The sequence below is a fragment of the Parus major genome, chromosome 3 (genome assembly GCF_001522545.3).
Source record: "Parus major isolate Abel chromosome 3, Parus_major1.1, whole genome shotgun sequence".
NCBI lineage: Eukaryota > Metazoa > Chordata > Aves > Passeriformes > Paridae > Parus > Parus major.
In genome coordinates, this window is record NC_031770.1 from 68,848,170 (window position 1) to 68,867,715 (window position 19,546).

The 19,546-nt window shown below is 39.3% G+C and overlaps 1 protein-coding gene across 1 annotated transcript in view; it reads right to left on the minus strand.

The window, feature by feature from the left end:
- Positions 1-2,380: 2,380 nt before the first annotated feature.
- AFG1L (AFG1 like ATPase) overlaps positions 2,381-19,546 on the minus strand; it is a 66,410-nt gene continuing 49,244 nt past the window's right edge. The window contains exons 11-13 of the mRNA XM_015622143.3: positions 10,553-10,693; positions 8,738-8,851; positions 2,381-7,962 (exon numbers count right to left, since the gene is read on the minus strand). Of these exons, the coding sequence (XP_015477629.1) occupies positions 7,831-7,962; positions 8,738-8,851; positions 10,553-10,693 (387 nt within the window). The 3' untranslated portion in view covers positions 2,381-7,830. The remainder of the gene's footprint in view (positions 7,963-8,737; positions 8,852-10,552; positions 10,694-19,546) is intronic.

The following is a 19,546-nucleotide window of genomic DNA, read 5'->3' on the forward strand; positions in this document are numbered from 1 at the left end:
AGCTTAAAGCTGAGTAAGGGAAATTGTGGATAAGTGTTTGCAATTTGGCTTTGGACTGGCAGAGTGTGGTTGCACTCAGAGAATTTGAAGTCTTTGCACTGGCAGCAGTACTCAAATCTGGAAATATAGGATTCACATTGGAAAAGAGTGGATTTTTATAACGATTTAAATGAACAATTTCAGCTAGAGAGTGGATTAACAGAGCCAACTAAACCCTTCACCCTGACAAAGAACTGGCGGGAGGACTATAGAAACACATCCAAAATTTTACCAACATGAATGCAGAGTACTAGGTCAGTGAGAAGCATTTCTGTATTTTAATGGCTCTCTTAGAAATCAATTCAATTTAAAACAAAAGTTGTTTTACAAATATGTGGAGCATGCAGAAGGCTGGAGAGGGAGCAAGTGGCCTGCATCCTTCATCTGCTCTATCCTCTCTCTCCTCTCGCACTAGGAACTGCTACTGCAAGTCCCCCTTCTGGGCAGACAGAGGCAAAAGCAGGCAGTGCCCCAAAGCCAAGGGTCAGAAATGTCTCCCTTTCTGCAGGTGTATGGGTGTACCCCCAGACCCTACACCCTGTATTTCCTATATGCCAGAGCTCCTGAGGCCCAAAGCCAAGCAGCAGGAAACTCTAAGCCCAGGGGTCTTGGGGAAGCTGAGACACAAAAACCTGTGCTTCTCCATCAGAAATGAGGTTACAGAACAAGAGAATATTAAGTATCCCATGATGAGGAGCAATCCACTGACAAGAGATGGACGTGTTGGGGGTTGCTCATCTCTGAGAGGAAATGGATCAGTGCGACACAAGAGAAGCAGCAAAGGCAGATTGGCAAAACCTGTTCTTGAAGAATTTCAGAAGAGGCAGAAAAGCTAAGGGACTTTTTTTGAGCAAAATTTCTTATTAAGCCCTACCAGCTTACTGCTGCAGATGTTTAAAGGAAAAACCAGGCTCTTAAATCGATCTGGAGAAGGGTCCAATGTTTCCATGAGTGACAAGGCATGCAACCATTGTTGATGGTACAGATTCACAAACCTGTGTGAATCTGTAATGGGAGAGTAAGACATCCCATTCTCAATGCTCTTCTCAGACACTGGATACCACAATGCTGCAAGCACTGGAGCAAGTTTGTTGCTTGACTTCCAATTACAATATCCCTCTTCAAGAAATGGGAAAATATAATGTTTACAGTAAAAGATAGAGAAACAGGCTCAAAGTTTAACCCTGCCTAAAAATTTTACACTCCTGGTTTCTCAAGTCCGAACTGTGAAACACTGCTTGCCATCTGCCAGCCAGAACTGGCACCCATGGAGAAGTGCCATGCTGCAGCAGCGCTCTCCCATTCTCAGCATTCAGAGGTGCTCCCTCAGGGCACTTGCACTGGGGAGCTGCAGTGATCCTCAGACACACCCAGTGTGGGGGTTCTCTGCCAGCCTACATGTTAACTAACTGCTTCCCCAGGCAATTTTCCAAGCTGGGCAAAACCTGTAACAACTAACCATGGAACTAATTGGCTGACAGCAAAAGCCCATCTTGAACAGTAAGAATTCCAAATTACAGTGCAGGGATGGGGGGGAAAGCACTTTAACTGTGGCTTGCATACAGCTATTTTGTCTCACCCTCAAGTCGCTGGAGGAAAGAGCCAAAGAGGTGGAAAAAAGGGCTCCAAACCCAAAAATTAGGGCTGCTGGCAGCAGTAACAGAGGCAGACAAATCTAAACTACTTCTGAATGAGGACCTCTCTGACAAGCCTTGGAGATTCCAACCCAAAATCTGAACCATGTGTAGGGCAATGGCTACAGCTTGTACAGGCAACTACATGCCCAGAAATTGGCAGTGCTGCCAGTCCAGGTTTGCCCCCTGGATACTGAGATTCAAGAGAAAAACAAGCACACTAAATCATGAAGATCAAAGGGCTGGAGCACTTCTCCTATGGAGGCTGAGAGAGGTGAGGTTGTTCAGCCTGGAGAAGGCTCCAGGGAGATTTTACAGCACCTTCCAGTACCTAAAGGGCATTGCAAGAGACCTGGAGAGGGACTTTTTACAAGGGTATGTAGTAACAGGACAAAGGGCTTTTAACTGAAAAGAGGGAGGGCTTAGAGTGGCTGTTAGGAATAAATTCTTTACTGTGAGGGTGGTGAGGTGCTGGAACAGGTTTCCCAGAGCAGCTGTGGATGCCCCATCCCTGGCAGTGTTCCCAGACAGGCTGGATAAGGCCTTGAGTAACCTGGTCTAGTGGGAGGTGTCCCTGCCCATGGCAGGCGAGGTTGGGATTAGATGATCTTAAAGGTCCATTCCAACCCCTTAACAGTCTGTTATTCTAAGTAACAGTGGGTCTGTCTATCCAGAACACATATCTAAAAATAGCATGAATAAGTGACAAGTTTATAAAATCTGGATTTATTAATTTTTATTACAAGATAAATTCTTCACAAATGACAGATAGATTTGGCAGTGTTCAGCCTGTAATATATTAGATTCAAAATGACATATTTTAAAAAATATTTTCTGTATACAAGGAAAATCCCAACAGAATTTACAAAACCACTGTATTTCACATCTATAGGATCTGAGATTGTTATAAATCTTATAGGAAATTTGTTATTACAAGTAAAATAAAAACTACACAAATGGTTTACAATTTTAATCTCAAATCTCTCTTTTTTCTTTAAATAAATTCTTAAAATAGATACATTATTTAAAACAAAATCACTACCACGAGGCACGTGGTGTTCAGTGGATGACATTAATTCTGTAACCCAAACAAGAAGACTAATCCACTCTGAGTAGCTAAATTAATTTTTTGCAGTATTTACATACTTTACTGAAGTATTTTCATCCCAGAGTCTCAGCAAGCATCTTAGAATATTAATGAGAGAAGTCTGGCAGCATGCCAGAGTTAAAAAGTAAGACAGTAATATCATTCCCATTTTTTCAACAGGGAAACTGAGGCACCAGGTGTATTCAGACCCAGGCAATTGCAGAAAGAAAAATCCTAATCTTAATTCTGTTAGCTGCGTCTTGATGGAGAGACTGTTCTTCCTCCTTGTTACATGGCTGGTGACCGTGCTGGGCACTGTTTGAAACCTGGTCAGTTGCTTTTTTTCATGCTTAGATTGCTGCAAAATAGGTGCCATCTATCCAGCTGTGGTGTCATCACGAACACCTTTACTAAAAGAAAAGCCATTAATGGTTTTCCTCTTCAGACTGAAAACCAGCAACAGCAAAAAGTGCATCTTAAATCCCTCTAAAGCCTCTGGAATGCTGTCTTGTCCTACCCAAAATACTGCAATTGTTCCCTCAATCAGCACAGAAATAAATACTGAAAATGGTAACTCTGAAAGACAGAATTTCCCTATTTATTATTAAAAAAAAAATAAATAAATTTTTGGGTATTGTGAACATTCTTTGGTCAATTAAGTATTTGAAAGAAGTTAGTTGTGAGATTCTCAACCAGGATGTGAACTTTAGAAAACATGAAGTGTTTCACATGGTCCATAATTCCCAGGATTTTGCTTCCTATCACAGCAAAATATTATACCACATCAATAAAGGTCACTTGAAAAGACCTTTAAAAATAACTTGTCAATAATGTTTTCTAAACGACTAAAAGAAATAAAAACTTGATGCAGATCTGAGATGACATGAATTCACAAATCAAGAAAACCCTAAAAAGCCAGGACTTCAACTCCGGATAGAAGCATCCACCACAAGCATCCAGCATCCATCCAGCAATTTTTAAGGCTATTATGGAGGTTCATAATTTAGTCAAAGGCATCTCACTGTTTACGTTTTGGCAAATAAAACATCTTCATGTGGAATAAAGTCATGTGGAATAAAGTCATGGGCTGTTGCTGTCTCACAGCAGCAGGAGCAGGCCAGGCAGCAGAGGACAAGACAGCTGGGAGCACAAGTGGCCCAGCATCCTGGGGCATGACACAACCACTCTTGTCCATGGTGTCCAGTGAGATTCTGGCTGGCACCAGTTTCCTGGAAGGTGTCTGACCCCAGAAGCAGCACCCCCAACTCAGCACTGGAAAAAGGCTTTATACATGCTACAGTATTTGTAAACTAAGCAAATAGGGCCTCACTTTCTTCAGGGAGGTACATGGGCATAAATATGCTGTTTCTGTGGTTACTGAGGCACCCTCTGCCCTGGTATCTGGGCTGGCTGAGAAACTGGTCCAATAAATTTCTCCCTGAGGACCTGACCCAAAAGTGGCATACCTCCCTCTGCAGCACAATCACAAATACAGCAGTGATTTAGGCAACTTTTCCTGTTTTCAGCCTCAAAACACTTCTGTAATCTTCTCCTTTTATTTTCCTTGATTACTGCTGGTATCTACCAGGGACTCCCAACAGACAAATTCCATGCTGGCCAAGGAAAGACAAGCACTATGGTTTTATTTAGCAATGTGTTCTGGAAGCAATGCTGGCTCTGGAAGCTTTTGGGAACTTCCCTCCTGTGTTTTCACAGATCTCATTTATATCCTTAGAGGCTTTCAATGGTACATCAGTCCCACTGCACTTCCAAACACCTGGGGTATCTGAGTTACTTCCAAAAACCTGGGGTATCTGAACTGGGGTTTGTGCATTCGGACTTCAGAAAAGCCTCAAATACCAATGGCAAAGCAGCAGCAGTTTGAATACAGACAAGGACTCTGTGGTTAAAGGAGCTTCATCATCACCCACATGGTGGAGAAACACCTCACTTCCCTGACCTGTCCCTGTGGGAATGAAGAAGCTGCCAGGACCTCCTCTCCCACATGTCCCACACTTGTCATCTGTGTTCTGCAGGATTACACACCTGTACCACCTGACAGAGAAGGACATACAGGCTAAACATATAAAGTTTTTAAAAGAATGTAAATAAATATCTATATGCAAAGTGCCTTAGGTTATCTACCACCATCTTCCATTTTTGGACAACACATTCTGGTTCAAGGCAGGAAGCACTTGAATGCTACTCAAAAGAAGTCAAGGCTGAAGCTTCAGAAGAGTTATCAGCACAGTCCCAGGCTGATAGGTATAGAGTGCCACATATAAATACAGAAACACACACACTTAAATGATATATATTAGTTTTATCTAGATTTCTATATACATGTATAAATTAAATACACAAATGTGTTTGTATATACAGACACACATACATGAGTGTCAATAGTCCCTAGGTTGAGAAACCTAATCTGAATTTCTGAAAACATACACCAATTATTTGGATATTCTTAAGTATAAGCAATGTGTTTTGATTGGAGTTTTCATAAATATGCATTAAAATTCTCCATGGTAGTCACCCTTGTGGGAATAATATTATAGTTCCATGAGCTGCAAACTATAAATATAGGCTTTAAAAATTATGTGAAGAGCAGGTATAACCAGTGTAAGTAACTTCCAGGACAAACAGAAGGGATCAGAACAGAAAACCAGACTTGAGCACGTGCCTCCCTAACAAAAATAAGTGCACAGGACCTCTCCAGCCCTCCCTGCTGCCCAGAAGGCCCTTTTAGAAGCTTTCTGTAAATCTGACAATTGATGATAATTGATGTGAGACAATGTGGTAACAGACAGAAAGATATATTGCAAAATCCAAGATAACCTCTCACAGTTGGGCACAGTGTGTTATACATCTCCTCCCTAGGAAATAAGGGCAGTCTTCAGCCCATCTCCATGTTTCTTTTCTACTCAAAGTTTCTAAATATGCTCTTAGGATTGCTTTATAAAAATACATGATAAGCCAATACACACAATACCATGTTTTGTTTCAGTTAAGATTAAAATCAAGAATGACACTACTGCATCTTTAACTAGAGTTTCCAGCTACAAAGATGAGGATGGGTGATGTGTCTTGAGGTATCAATTACTATCCTGTCTTTTCCATAAAACACATTCCTATGGTAACAGGATGAATTGCCTGACTAATATTGGGTACTGCTTCCCCCAGATCAGGGCAGGTTTGTTAGCAGCAGTGGAAGGTTTGGTGTAGAAGAAGCCTAAAGAAAATTCAGGGTAGAGACATCATTGGTGTAAAGGCAGTGTATTCAGGCTTGTAAGAACCACTAAATTTAGGAAGAATATGAACTTTCACTTATTTGTTACAGCATAGTCTGTCTTATCAAGGTCTCTTTTCCCATCCATTACTTAGATCTTATTCCTGTGCAGCTTCAAGTACCTTAAAGCTCCTCCTCAGGGTTCTCTCTTGGTTAAAACCATTAGCTTTCAATGAACCAGACTGAGCAGCAGTCTGATTAAAAAAAAACTCCTAGAGCCTGAATGTCAACACATAGCTAGAATCAGAGAATAATAAAAAAAAAAGCAAAACAGAACACACTACAGATGAATTCCAAGAGTCTGACATGGACAATATCAGGAGTTTCTTAAAGAAAACATTTGATTTTTCTTTTGTGCAAGCAGCATTGTACCTGACAGAAGTGCATAAACAATGAAGTGCCGACTTCATGTGACATCATAAAATGCCTCTGCATAGCCCATCAACGTTTTCCATACACCAATCCTCCAGAAAAATTCTAAACCCATTATATTTCCTGAACCTCAAAGTTATATTTTAGAGAATCATTAATGTTGGAAAAAACTCAAAGACCAAGTCCAACTTTTGTCCAAACATCACCCTATCAAATAAACTGCAGCACTAAGTGCCATGTCCCGCAATTTCTTTAGCACTTCCAGGGATGGTGACTCCACCACCTCCCTGGGCAGCCTGTTCCAATACTGGACAACATTTTCAATGAAGAAATTCTTCCTCATGTCCAACCTGAATCTCCCCTGGAGCAGCTTGAGGCTGTGTCCTCTCATCCTGTCACTGGCTGGCTGGGGAAAGAGTCCAATCCTCACCTCATTACAGCCTCCATTGAGGGAGTTGTAGAGAGCAATAAGGACCCCCCACGCCTCCTTTCTCCAGGCTAAACACCCCCAGCTCCTTCAGCCACTCCTCACAGGATTTGTTCACCAGAACCTTCACCAGCTTCATTGCCTTTCTCTGGACTCATTCCAGCCCCTCAATGTCCTTCTTGTAGTGGAGGGCCCAGACTGAACACAGGATTCGAGGCATGGCCTCCCAGTGCGGTTACTGGGGGACAATCCCTGCCCTGGTGCTGATACAGGCCAGGATGCCATTGGCCTTCTTGGCCACCTGGGCACAGCTGGCTCATGTTCTGTTGACCAGCACCTCCAGATCCTTTTCTCCCGAGGGGCTGTCCAGCCACTCTGCTGCAGCCTGCAGGGCTGTCTGGGGTTATTGTGACCCAAGGGCAGGACCTGGCAGTTGGCCTTGCAGAACCAAACACAACTGGCCTCAGCCCATTGATCCAGCCTGTCCAGATCCCTCTGCAGAGCCTTCCTACCCTCCTGCAGATCAACACTCCCACCCAACTCGGCGTCATCTGTGAACTTGCTGAGTGTGTACTTTGATCCCCTTGTCCATACCACGGATAAAGATATTGAAGAGGGCTGAGTACACTGAAGAGGCCCCAGTACTGAGCCCTAGGGAACCCCACTGGTGACCAGCCAGCAGCTGGATGTAATTCCATTCACCACCACTGTATGGACCCGGACATCCAGACAGGTAACAACAAATGAAGGCAAAATTTCACACATCCACACACTGGTGGTACAGAAAAATAACTGATGAGACCTCATGTCTTAAGCTCAAAAAACTATTAATGAAAGAAAACATGGTCCAGATGATAAAGTGCAATTATTATTCAAGTTGTGCTAAAAAGCTTTCCAGTTCTTTTCCGAAGCTTTTCCAATTTTTCTTCTTGGTGATTTCATGCTGTAATTGTACTTCTTGGTGATTTCATTCAACTTTTAATTATGTTTTTTTGCTTCTGTCCCCATCATTCCAGTACTGTTCAGTTTGCATTTCTGTGAGCCGTGAAAGAGTACGCTGAAAGGCAAAGACTTCCTCTTCTCCTGTAAACATGGAGAGTCCTTTGGCAGAATCCTACATCAGTACACAAAAACAGCATCACACACCTGTGAGACTCATGGCTGTACTGAAGTGCATAATGATAACTCCTAAAGCTCAGGGCTTTACAGGCTTTGACAAAACAAGTCAGCAGCATGGCACCAAAAAACTAAAACTAATGCCCAAAAATTAAAGAAAAACACCTATTTCAGCTATATTCCCCTGAAGGGAAAATATAGCAAATATATTTGCTATATTCCCCTGAAGGAATATAGGAAAAAGAATAATTTGCTTTTAAAACAACACAGTAACAGGTTAACCATCTATTTTCCCTTTTTTGTTGACTAATTGTATATTAATTTAAACAAATTATTTTAAAAGTCATTAGCAATAAGTGAGCTACAGGGAAAAAGAAAAACAGAATAAGCAACATGCAAAGTTGTACTGTTTGTGAGGACTTGTAAGGCTGTTCTGTAGTCTAGGAAGAGGTAGAACAAACCATCTTTTATTTCTGTATTTTAAATGTAGGCGCTAAACTTAAATCAGCATTTTCATATGACTGAATAGATACAATGATTAATATTCAAAATGACCCTAAAACTTACATAAAATGGTTCTACATATAGTGACATTTTCTTTGACTATGAATAAGTAGCACAACATGTAATTATCAGAGTAACATGGACACTGCAAAAAAGGCAGAAAATCATTAGTTAAATGTTTTCTTGATTCCCCCTCCTAAAATACTGCTGCAATTATGACACTAAACCAAATTTTGTTACAGAAGGGAGATGATGTTAAAATCATGTACCTGGCTCAAGTCCAAATCATCCATCAACACTCTGTTGTCCTGCAGTTCACCGCTGCCATGTTCCACCAGGAACAAGTTTTGGAGAGGAGCTGCCGCAGAACAGATAATGCGCACCTGAAACGAGGAGAACAGGCAACAACATCGTCACTTGGGCTTTACAGGATCAAACACATGATCTATGCACAGCAAATTTGAAGTTAAAAGTCAGTGTTTTTACCCCAGTGTTTTTCCTTTCTCTTATTTGCGCTGCTGTTATAAATTTACCTTAGTCAGATGGACTATAATCCTTACAGGATCTTTTTCTTAGAAACAACTGATGTAACTTCTACTCAGAGAACAGAACTGTGCTATCAATGCTCAGAATATCTGCTACACAGGCAATGAGTTCACCAAAAAGTCTAATTTCTAAAATAACAGCTGTATAGTAAGCAATGCTTACTTTTCACCCTGAGAGTCCTCTTAATGGGTAGATGTACTACACTATTTAAAGAATACTTAAATTCCAAATATCCCAGAAGGCTGAATGAAGCCCTTCTTGCCTTCATCTGTGCTACTCCAGTAAGTTATTTGCTAGTAAAAATAACTATGCTGTTTTCATGTCTGCTGGGAGGAGATACACTGTGCAGTGAGAGATACAGCTGCAAAGAAGACAGACTGAAATCATACTACAGAAGGAGACTCTTGTTGAGAGCATGCAGGCAAGATGTTTGCATTGTGGACAGACATCCACAAATATGCTCAGGTGTTTTTCTCAACTGCTTTTGATGGGAGTTTAACACTTGTGTTTTTCCTATGGAGGAAGTAATAGAAAGTGACTGCTTACAATTCTTAATGATGGCACAAACACAGAGCAGATCATCCTCCTATTTCTAACACATTAGTTTAATATTAGCATATTAATGTTAGCATATATTTGTCTTAGCAAATGTCCACTTCCAAACCATGAAGCATAAAGAATCTGGCTAATTTGAATGACACTGATTTGAATATGGCTGATTTGAATGTGACTACTCATACAGTGAGTTAGTTCAATACCTCACTGAGTTGGGGCCTTTCTGGTCAACAAACCATGCCAGAACATTCTTGAAAAGAACCAACCTCAACTGACACTTCCCAGCTGCATAAATGTTTAAGTGTGTGTAAATATAATCACATATAAGATAGTGTTTCAAATCTTGCATCACTTTAAAAAACAATCACCTTAAACAGGAACTTCGCTTTTAGTTATGCTGATTTTGCTTCCATGCTTGAAATCTCTGTAAATCCACATGAAGTGCTGCATTTATCATTATTATTCCATGAGCAATTCTGCAATCTAATGTAAAGCCTACAGTGACTGTTTTCTTTAAACTTTATGATGCAATTGTGCTATTAACTCCTCCTTCCTGATCAAAAAAAGCACTGATTCCTGACCAACTGCCCCTACAGATTAAAATCTAAAAATCTCCATTTCACTCCAGCACAGTTGGCAGCACAGTCCTTCATTATTAAAATAATGACATGGCTTCTGTTGTTTTCCTGGGTTAGGAAAGAACATCCCCATTCAAGAAAGGCAACAGAGCTCTGGCTTATATTTATGCTTATACTTAATACTCACAGAAACAAAAAAACCCATCTGTTTATTTGCCTTTATTGCAATGGGACCATTTTTTTTTTTTTGTGAAGCTGGAATGATGTTTCTTTGCAGTACTAGTTCATTCTCCTTATATTTTCAAAACCCTTACTACAGAAAGCCTTATTTCAAACCAATAGCAACAGTCAGTTTTAGGACTCCCAATATTGTTCCTATGTGTATAGGAAAGGCTTGGTTCTCACCTTATGCTCATAAAAGGTATCAATAAGAGTAATGAAACGACGAGTTTGTGTCCTTTTTGCTATTGTAAGAAGCGGTATGTCACGAACAAACACTGTGTCAAAATGCTTTGATATTTCCAAATAGTCGCTGGCTCCAAGAGGCTGAAACAAAACAAACCATAAGCAATGGAAATCCATGATAGAATGACACATAAACACTGTATCTTGACATACTACAGTAACAGAAGAGAGCTGTAAAGTCCTGGTCATATTATTATTTTTATTCCTTTGTATTTCGCTTGAGGAATGCTTGATTGCCCTTAGGGACATAGGTACATGTGGGTACCTATACTGTCAACTTTACATGAACAGTGAGAGCTAAATGTGGCTCTTCTGCACCCAGACATTATGATCTCTCTCTGATAACCTCAAATAAAATAATCACCATAAACCCATAATCCATATAAGACATGTGATTTCAACCTAAAGCATAAATAATTTGAATAGCTATTATGATGATTTCCAGCAGCAAGATTTTTAAATGCCAATTCATAGGCTAGTAATTAAATCCTAAGTAGACCTGCATTTAAATCACCCAGGACTAACCCAGACTGAATATCTTACATTTTAAGTATGGAAAACAAGAGGAAACAGACAAAAATACAATTTTGCAGCAGTTCCTTTGTTCATGGTTTCTCCTGTAATGATGAAATAAAAATCTTCACGAACTTATTATTGTCTCTTTCTGTATCTAAACCATCAACAGAAAATATACACAAATAGTAGTAGCTCATTCAAGTACATTCTACTAAAATTACTTTTTCATTACAAAGAAGGTATTTTTTCCTGCAAGATCTATCCTATCAGTACCACAGGCAGCACTTTATCATGAGCTATCGAAATTTGTACTCCTGTACTTGTTCCATCAGTTTACTTGTGCAAATACTTCAGAATTTTGTCTGCAGCTACTGCAGAGAACAAGTTCAGCAGCACTTTGTGTGGTCACAACTCCCTTCCCAGTTAATGATATGTACCATGTGCTGTACAAAGCATAACACTGTTGTAAAGCATTGCAATACTGCTATTACCTTAAAACCAGTAAATACAAAATATTTTCTCTAACTGAAATTGCGAGACTAATTTGTTGTAAGCCACACCACTTCTTAACTAGAACCCTTCTGCAAGAAGTTATTTTAAGCAGTCATTAATAGCTGCCCATGAAGAGGACTTTGGGATTTTTTTAGATGCTAGAATAAAAAAACTTGTAGAAATGGTCTCTACATAAGCATAGGAGAGAGAAGCCCTGATGGCATTCCAAATATTCTTCTGAAAATTAATGGGAATAAGCTAACCTTCTAGGTGGGTATTAGAGCCTGTCACTCTCCATCAGCTCTCCCACTTGCAGTCTCATGAATCACCCTGCTTTCCCATTCCCAAGCACACAACTTCCCTGTAGCATCTATGGAAAATAATTATTACAAAAACTTTCAATTCTTTTGAGCAGTGTTTAAGAGTAGTACACGCTATATTCTCCCCTTAGAATTATATTTAATGCTTATTTTCTTCCTCCATTTCAGTCTCCTAGTTACTACTATGGACTTAGTCCATAAAACCAAAAACTCATCATCATGAGGGCCACCCGCAAAGGTTCATGCAACACCTCTGTAAAAAACCAAACTCCTATCTGGATAAACCAGAGTAGCTGAACTCAAGATGTTTTGATGAAATAAAACAGGAAAAGGTTCAAGAAAGCAAAAGGAAATGATGGCTGGAAACAACACCAAGCTAACCCACTGGACACCTTGCCACCAGATACAAGTGATCTGGACTGCCAGAGTATCAAGTACAAAGGAAAATAATGGGAGCACTAAAAGCAACACAACCAGGATGCTGCTGGATATTTTAAGATTAGTGATAAGCAGATAGTTTAGGTAAGGGTAATTTTATTCCATACTTAGGACTGGAGTACTGTTAAACACAGAGATCAAGTGTGCTTGTGTGATGAGTACCTGCGAGGGAGAACAGCAATGGTCTCATTGTACACGAGAAAGGTGAGAATTTCTCATGTCTCCCCTTAGATAAGAAATTACAGACATCACTGCTATGCTGATTCATTCTTTTATCACATGAAGAGCCCAAGCAGTCTTCTGCCAAAACCCAAAACCCTGAGGAATTATTCTGCCCTACCCCTATGTGACACACTTTCTCACACAAACCATACCAATAAACCCTCTTCTTCTCAAAGGATCAGATATTAAAAGCTGATTACTAAAAATAAAGACTTAACTAAAAGTTAAAGTATCCAAACTTTTGCAAAGTATGCAAACTGAAGTGCCCAACTAATGAGCTATATAGCTAAGAACTCGGTGGGTACCTTGTTTGGTGGATAGCCAAACAGGAGAATAAAAAACCTGGGTAGTCAGAAGGAAGAAACAGGTGGAAGGTAAAAATAAGTCTAATGCATTTCAAATGTGAAGAATGGAAGATGTAATACTTATACTGCTTTTCATACACACATAAGACCATGGTTCGTAGAAGGTTACAATATGCATCTTTATCAGTCAAACAGGAATTCAATCTACTTCAGCAGTGCAACAAGCAAGCCATTCAAAAATTCCTCTAATTAAGCACATAAAAGGCAGGTCATTTCAAGCTTTAACAAGAACTTCTGAAACATCTACACCAACACCAAGCGATAATATTCTGTTAATGTTGGCAGAAACATACCTCTGGATAGTCCAAAACCTTACACTAAGAAAGATCTGAGTCTAGCAGCATATGAGCACTTTGAGTATATTTAGTAACTCCCTGACAAGACTCAAGTCTAGTGAGACATAACTGAAATGCTGAGTCAGCCATTCTGCTGTTACATATGGTTCAGCCGATAGGAGCTGTAGTCCCTTACATAGAGGAGCTCTCAAAACACCCTGCTTTTGGAGCTTAGAGATGAAAGACAAAGTTTTTAATCTTGTTTCTAACATGACTTATTCTCATCTTGGGAAGTCCTCTAATTTCCTTCTGTCTTAGTATAAGAAGCGGGCCCACCAGCAAATTTGCAAATGCTCTGGTGAGAGATTAAAGCCCCTTGTTGTATGCCTCTGACCTTGCTATTGGCCCAGTTTCCATGTTCCCTGTAATTGCTTCAGAGCTGCTCTAACCCACCAGCTAACTCAAAATGCTCCAAATGCAAGGGGCACCCTGACAACTTCTCAACTCACATTCTCACTGGCCTGCTGCCCCCCAAACCTGGCATGAAGCTGGCACAAGCACCCACGTACCACCTCTGTCACACGGAAACAGAGATGGGGAAATGAGTTCAAGGGCAGATTGCTAGAGGCTCTGCCTGTACAGTTCATACACAGAAATTCCACCGAGGAGCAGATTTCTGCTGTTGCAGCAGCCCACAGCCCTCTCCTCAGCCTCACAGCACTGCCTTACTGCCTTCAGGCCCTTTTCCCCTCACCTTGCAGTGAGCACTGGCTGTTTCCCAGCTGCCAGCAACACCAGCTCAGAGTAGGTAACAAGACTAGAGGCACATGACTTTAGGCACATAGCACTGTCCTCTGCATAACCCTCCAGGGCTGAAATTTATTTTGGGAATCTCAACCACTCTCAGAGAGTATTTCTGCTAGCAGCATACATGAAGGTATTTCTTCCTCTGCAGTTGCTAATGAAGCCACAAATCCTCCTAATATTGATACATTTATATGTAATCCTCTTACCAAAAGTTTAGCCTGATTAATCTCATCCTATGAATAACATTGTAAAAACAACTTCATTTGGTGTGTGTTTCTGGTATTGTCTGACCTCTTGTTTCATTGATTATTGATCAAAACTCAACTGCAGAACAGTAAGACATTTATGTAATGACTGTCACCATTTGTGACCAGTTTTTTCACATGCTATAATATTATTTAAAAAACTCAAAACATTAACAGATAAGAATCTTTCTTATGGTATCATTGTTCCTGCATGTGTATATACTGTAAAACTGTTGTGGATTTTTGTAATTAGCTCTGATGCCAAGAGTCAGTATTTTACAGGCTAATGCAAAATGCATTAGCACTGACACGGGCTACGCTCCTGACAAAGTGTTTACTCCACTTCAACCTGCTTGACTGAGTTCTCACCTTCATTTGTTTTTGTTTCTCTGTCTACTTAATGCATTTTCAGCTATCACCATCTCAGTTCAAGTAGGATGTTTATTATTTGGAGCTCTCTGTGGGCTGTTCCAGAGTTAGCTGTCTCCTCTTTCTATTACAGAGTCCATTTAATTATACTATAAGGCATCTTTTTTTCTTTGTTGACTCATCAGTGGCCCAGTATATCACCTTTCAGAGATTGTCTGAAGAATACAGAATGTTTTACATATGATAGAAAAGGACATGTCATCTCATAAAAATATGTATTTTTTTGTTGACGTTGCAAGATATTCTAGGGCCAGTTCCAGCCAATCCCAAAGACTCACGATTGACAGCAACCAGAATTTTGTGCAGACACTCTTAACACTCCAAAAATTCCTACAGACAACACCCAGTTTAAAACCGGATAATATTTACAACTTAATCATTAAGTATAAATAAAAAAAATATAAAGCTCTGTTGTTTCCAAATGAACAACACACTATCACTAGTGAGGCTCATAAAACAGAGCACTGAGATGATATGTCAAGATCATAATTCCAAGAAAGGAACCAAAAAACCCAAGGCATGATATATAATGCCACAGCATGCTAAAGTTAAATAAAAATGGGAAGAGGTAGGGCATGACTAACTTGGTAAAAAGTTTAGAGCTACTGATAGCAGTGCAAATCACAGAACCATAGAATAGTTTGGGCTGGAAGATCCCTTAACCATCATCGAGTTCTAACCAGGAGAGCAGGAATCTAAGATCTGTAAACCCTGGAGTGAAAGATGTTTTCTGTGCCAAGCACAGCCCCTTGCTATCTCAGGTTATCTCACCAGAGAATCCTGTTAAGAAGTAATTTTGCTTGTTCTTACAGAAGAAGTTTTTTAGTCACATTTCTCATAGAGAAAAGTTGTTTCAGATCTTTGCTCTTCTGCTTAAGAAGATGATTGCAATTTTCTGTTCTTATATTTATTTATGTATTTATTTGAACAATATGTTTGAAGTTGGCTGAATACTGGAAGCATGGAAAAGCCATGTTTCTGCTCTAAAAGCCCTCACTGCTAAATTTCCAGTTTCAACTCCAAAGTATAGTGTTATCAATGAAATGGTCTCCAAAAATAGTTAAGGCTTAAAAAATTTATAGGTCTATTTAAATATTTACACTTAGTGTTAAGATTTCAAAACCATGATCAAAAAAGCTTTGAAAAAAGAGAAGTACATTCAAGAATTTAAGAAACAAAAAAATTAAATTAAAAAGGCAAACCTTTAAAACTCCATTCAGCTTAAAAAATCTTGTATTACCTGGTCTATAAAGTATAGGATCTAAATCCTATAGGTTTATGCAGCTTTCACTGAAAGGAGTGTTCTCTAAAAATAAAGCTCTGATACACATAAAATATAAAACAGAAAGGTGGTTTGACTAACGATATAACTGTATTGCAATATTTCCACCTGAAATAAGTTTCTTGAGTTTATTTTATAAAAAATGCCCATGAATAAGATATGGCAAGTTTTTGGGGAGGTAGAGAACCTGATTAAATTCTTAAAGAGATTACAGCTAATAAAAGATAGACTGTCAATGTAGAGCTTAAGCTGCAGATACTAATCTCTTAGGAATAAAACCAGGATCACAAACTAAGGAAAACTATGATTCTAAAATGTTACTGGAAACAGTGCTTACCTGTGGTATGTTTATTTACACCTATATCTGACAATCCTACAATCCTAAAGATGACATCAAATTATACTGTGGATACATTCAGCTTCTCTAAATGAAGATAGTTCCCTCAAAAATTACGCAGAGCCATTAAACCACAAATGCAGTTATGTCATCACATAGGGCAGACATTCAACTGACTCAAAAACAGACACTTGCATTTCTAAATCACTTGATGCATTTGAAAATTTGGAGGTTTTTATTTTCTTTTTTTTTAAAGCTCAGTTACATGTTTTCCTTTGAAGTGCAAGCTATTCAAGTTAAGAACTACATCTTCCTCCTGATATGTACAGCATGCCTATTGCAATGGAACAACAACCTAACAGAAACTGTTCACCACTTAATTGTTGTGTTAATCTACACAAAAATTCTATTTTGCTGATTTCAGAAACATTGAATAATTACAAGGAAAAAAAAATCACAACAGGATAACATTTTACAACATAAATACTGACATTAAATTTATTTTCAGAGTTTTAACGCTACTGTATGTTTGGTAATGGTTAGTAGCATGTTAAGACACTACATTCATTGGTAGCGGGCAGTTGGATGAAAGGATATATTGGATTAGCTAATGGAAAGCCTGCAGGATCCATGAACCAAAGCAGCTGAGCCTCTGTAGGAGCATCTGCAGCCAGCGCTCCCGGCAGAGGGCAGCAGCTGCTGCGCACAAGCCGGGGAGCACCGAGAGCAGCTCTGCATCTCCCCACTCCCTTAGCTCCAGGAAGATTTCACAGAGGGTGAGCTGTTGGCTGCGTTATTTATACCAGATCAAACTGCCACAATTACCAGTTTTCAAGGAAAATTTTGAAGGCAAGTGAAGAAAGGGAACTGGCAGAGAATGTTTTCTTCTAAGGTGTAATGAACACTGCTCTTCATATATATATATGGATTTTAAAGCCAAGTTAATACATACATTTTATTTTTAAAGGTTATCTTTCATTCACACATTTAACTCAATTAACAATCTAACTAATTATGTTTTGCAAGAATCTAACACCACTGGTAGTGTTTCCCTCCTTGTATAGAAGGAGAAACTGGAAGAAAGGAATTAAAGGCCCCAAGAATGGGAGAAGCCGATGTTAGCATTAAAATTCGGGAACTGTATGTTCTTACTCTGCCTGGTGCCTATCCCAGCCTCCTGTGGATACATTTTAATTTGATGAAAACCAAGCAGAGTCCTCCTGGCTGATTACACTGGAGAAGCACCTTCACAGGGCTCTCCTCTAGTACTGGGTAACTGCTTCGTGCCCATGACAAAGATCACCACGTGCCACTCTGCCACATAAACCCTGGTGTGTCAGGTCTGAAAAACTGCTTCTCCTTTGCTTTAAGCAACCAAAATAGATCAATATCCTGTCATCCAGTTTTTTGTTGCTTGTCCACACATTCACATAGCTAGTAAAGAAAAAAAGCACCGTGTATGAATTTGATATTAACTAAATTAGCTAAAACTTGGGATTATCCTCAACTGGAAAACCAGGATTTACAAACTGATGCACACAACAACTTAGCAAGTTAACTACATGTTATATCAGCCTTGCATACAACATATTATCTGTATTTTATTTTTATAAACATTAATGGACAAACAGTAATTACCAGTATCTGATGCATTATTTTAGAGAGAAATAACTCCTTATACTCTTGACATGAAAAAGTTTGATGCTATCATGTGAAACAAGAATGAAAGATTGTAATACCAGAAAGTTATCAACTTTAACTCCCAAGGTCTCCAGATACTAATTAAAAAGCAGCTATTATGAAAATTCTGCTTAAGCTAGAAAATGTTACAAATAGTATCAGGTTACCAATTGCTGATTTGCTATTTTCATCTATTATGTATTAGCTGACATTTCATGAAATTGCATGGTATCAAAGTGGAAAATATTTCATTATTTCCCCTTAAAACACAATTTTGATTTTATTTCAAAGGAAACTTCAGTGAAATTAAGGAGGTTTTACAGGCTGTTCATATGACATACTGTATTAAAGAAATCCTTAAGTAATTACGTGAGAAATTTCAAACACATCTCCTTAATCCTACACCAGCAAATGTAGATTTTTAGGTCTGGATATTTATCCCTTGGAATATCACTGTAACAGTTACCCAGGACCAGACTAGGAGACAGATTGCAGCAATGAAGTGAATACAGAGTCGCTTGAGTGATAAGCTATTTTGCCAACACAACAAAAGCATCTATTCTTTCACATGTTGATTCCTGCAAAACTTACTTTTTTTTCTGGAACCATTAAAGGTAATGGATAGCCAAAGGAATCAATTAACCAAGTTTTGAGTACAACGTTGTCCACTCATGCTGCAATGATTACTGACACCCACATGAGCAGCGGTATACAACAGTTTCAGAAAACTCCAAGATAATATTGTAAGTTGTAAGCACTTCCATTAATGTGGACCAAGTATGTCAAATTTGGAAGAAAGATTGCTTGGTATGAGGGAAATATTCTATACACTTCCTGTGAAAACCCCTTCAAATCCTAGGAGTTACAAGGCGTGGAAGAACTCAGTTTGAACTGACTGCAGAGATTAATCGTAGACTAAGTATTGCCTACACCCAGAAGTATGAATGGGGGAAGAGCTGGTTACTCCCTCAAGATGGGCATATTCCCATCTGGCTGCTGAACTTGTTCACTACAGGGGCAGTGAGAGCTGCCAAAAGGCAGTGGTGACCCTGACCCCCTCACATCCCTACTTTCAGGTACTTCAAAACCAGGAAAGATCATGGGGTATGTCAAGTTCCTGCATTTTAGAGATGGCTAAGCCTAAAAACTAGTACCTAGCTCAAATGCCTCTCCTAAAATGGCACCAAGTTTTGACCCAATACAAAGTAAAAGGAGGCTGTGTCTGTTTAGATGTAAAATAAAATCAAAACTAAACAAACTCTCAAAAAAAAAAAAACCCACACCAAAAATACAAACGCAAAAAAAACCCCACCAAACCAAAACCAAGAACCCCAGCTCTTTCCCAAAATACCAGTTCTGGTAAGAAATAAACTGCACACAACATTCTTGTCTTCATTGCTCTGCCCCCCATACAACCAGTATTCTGTATTTACAGCAAGTTTGTATTAGCATTTATGTTATATTCAAAACTTCTGGGGAAAAAACTTTATATATACTGGGCTTAGTATAAAACTGTGCTCGCTAGA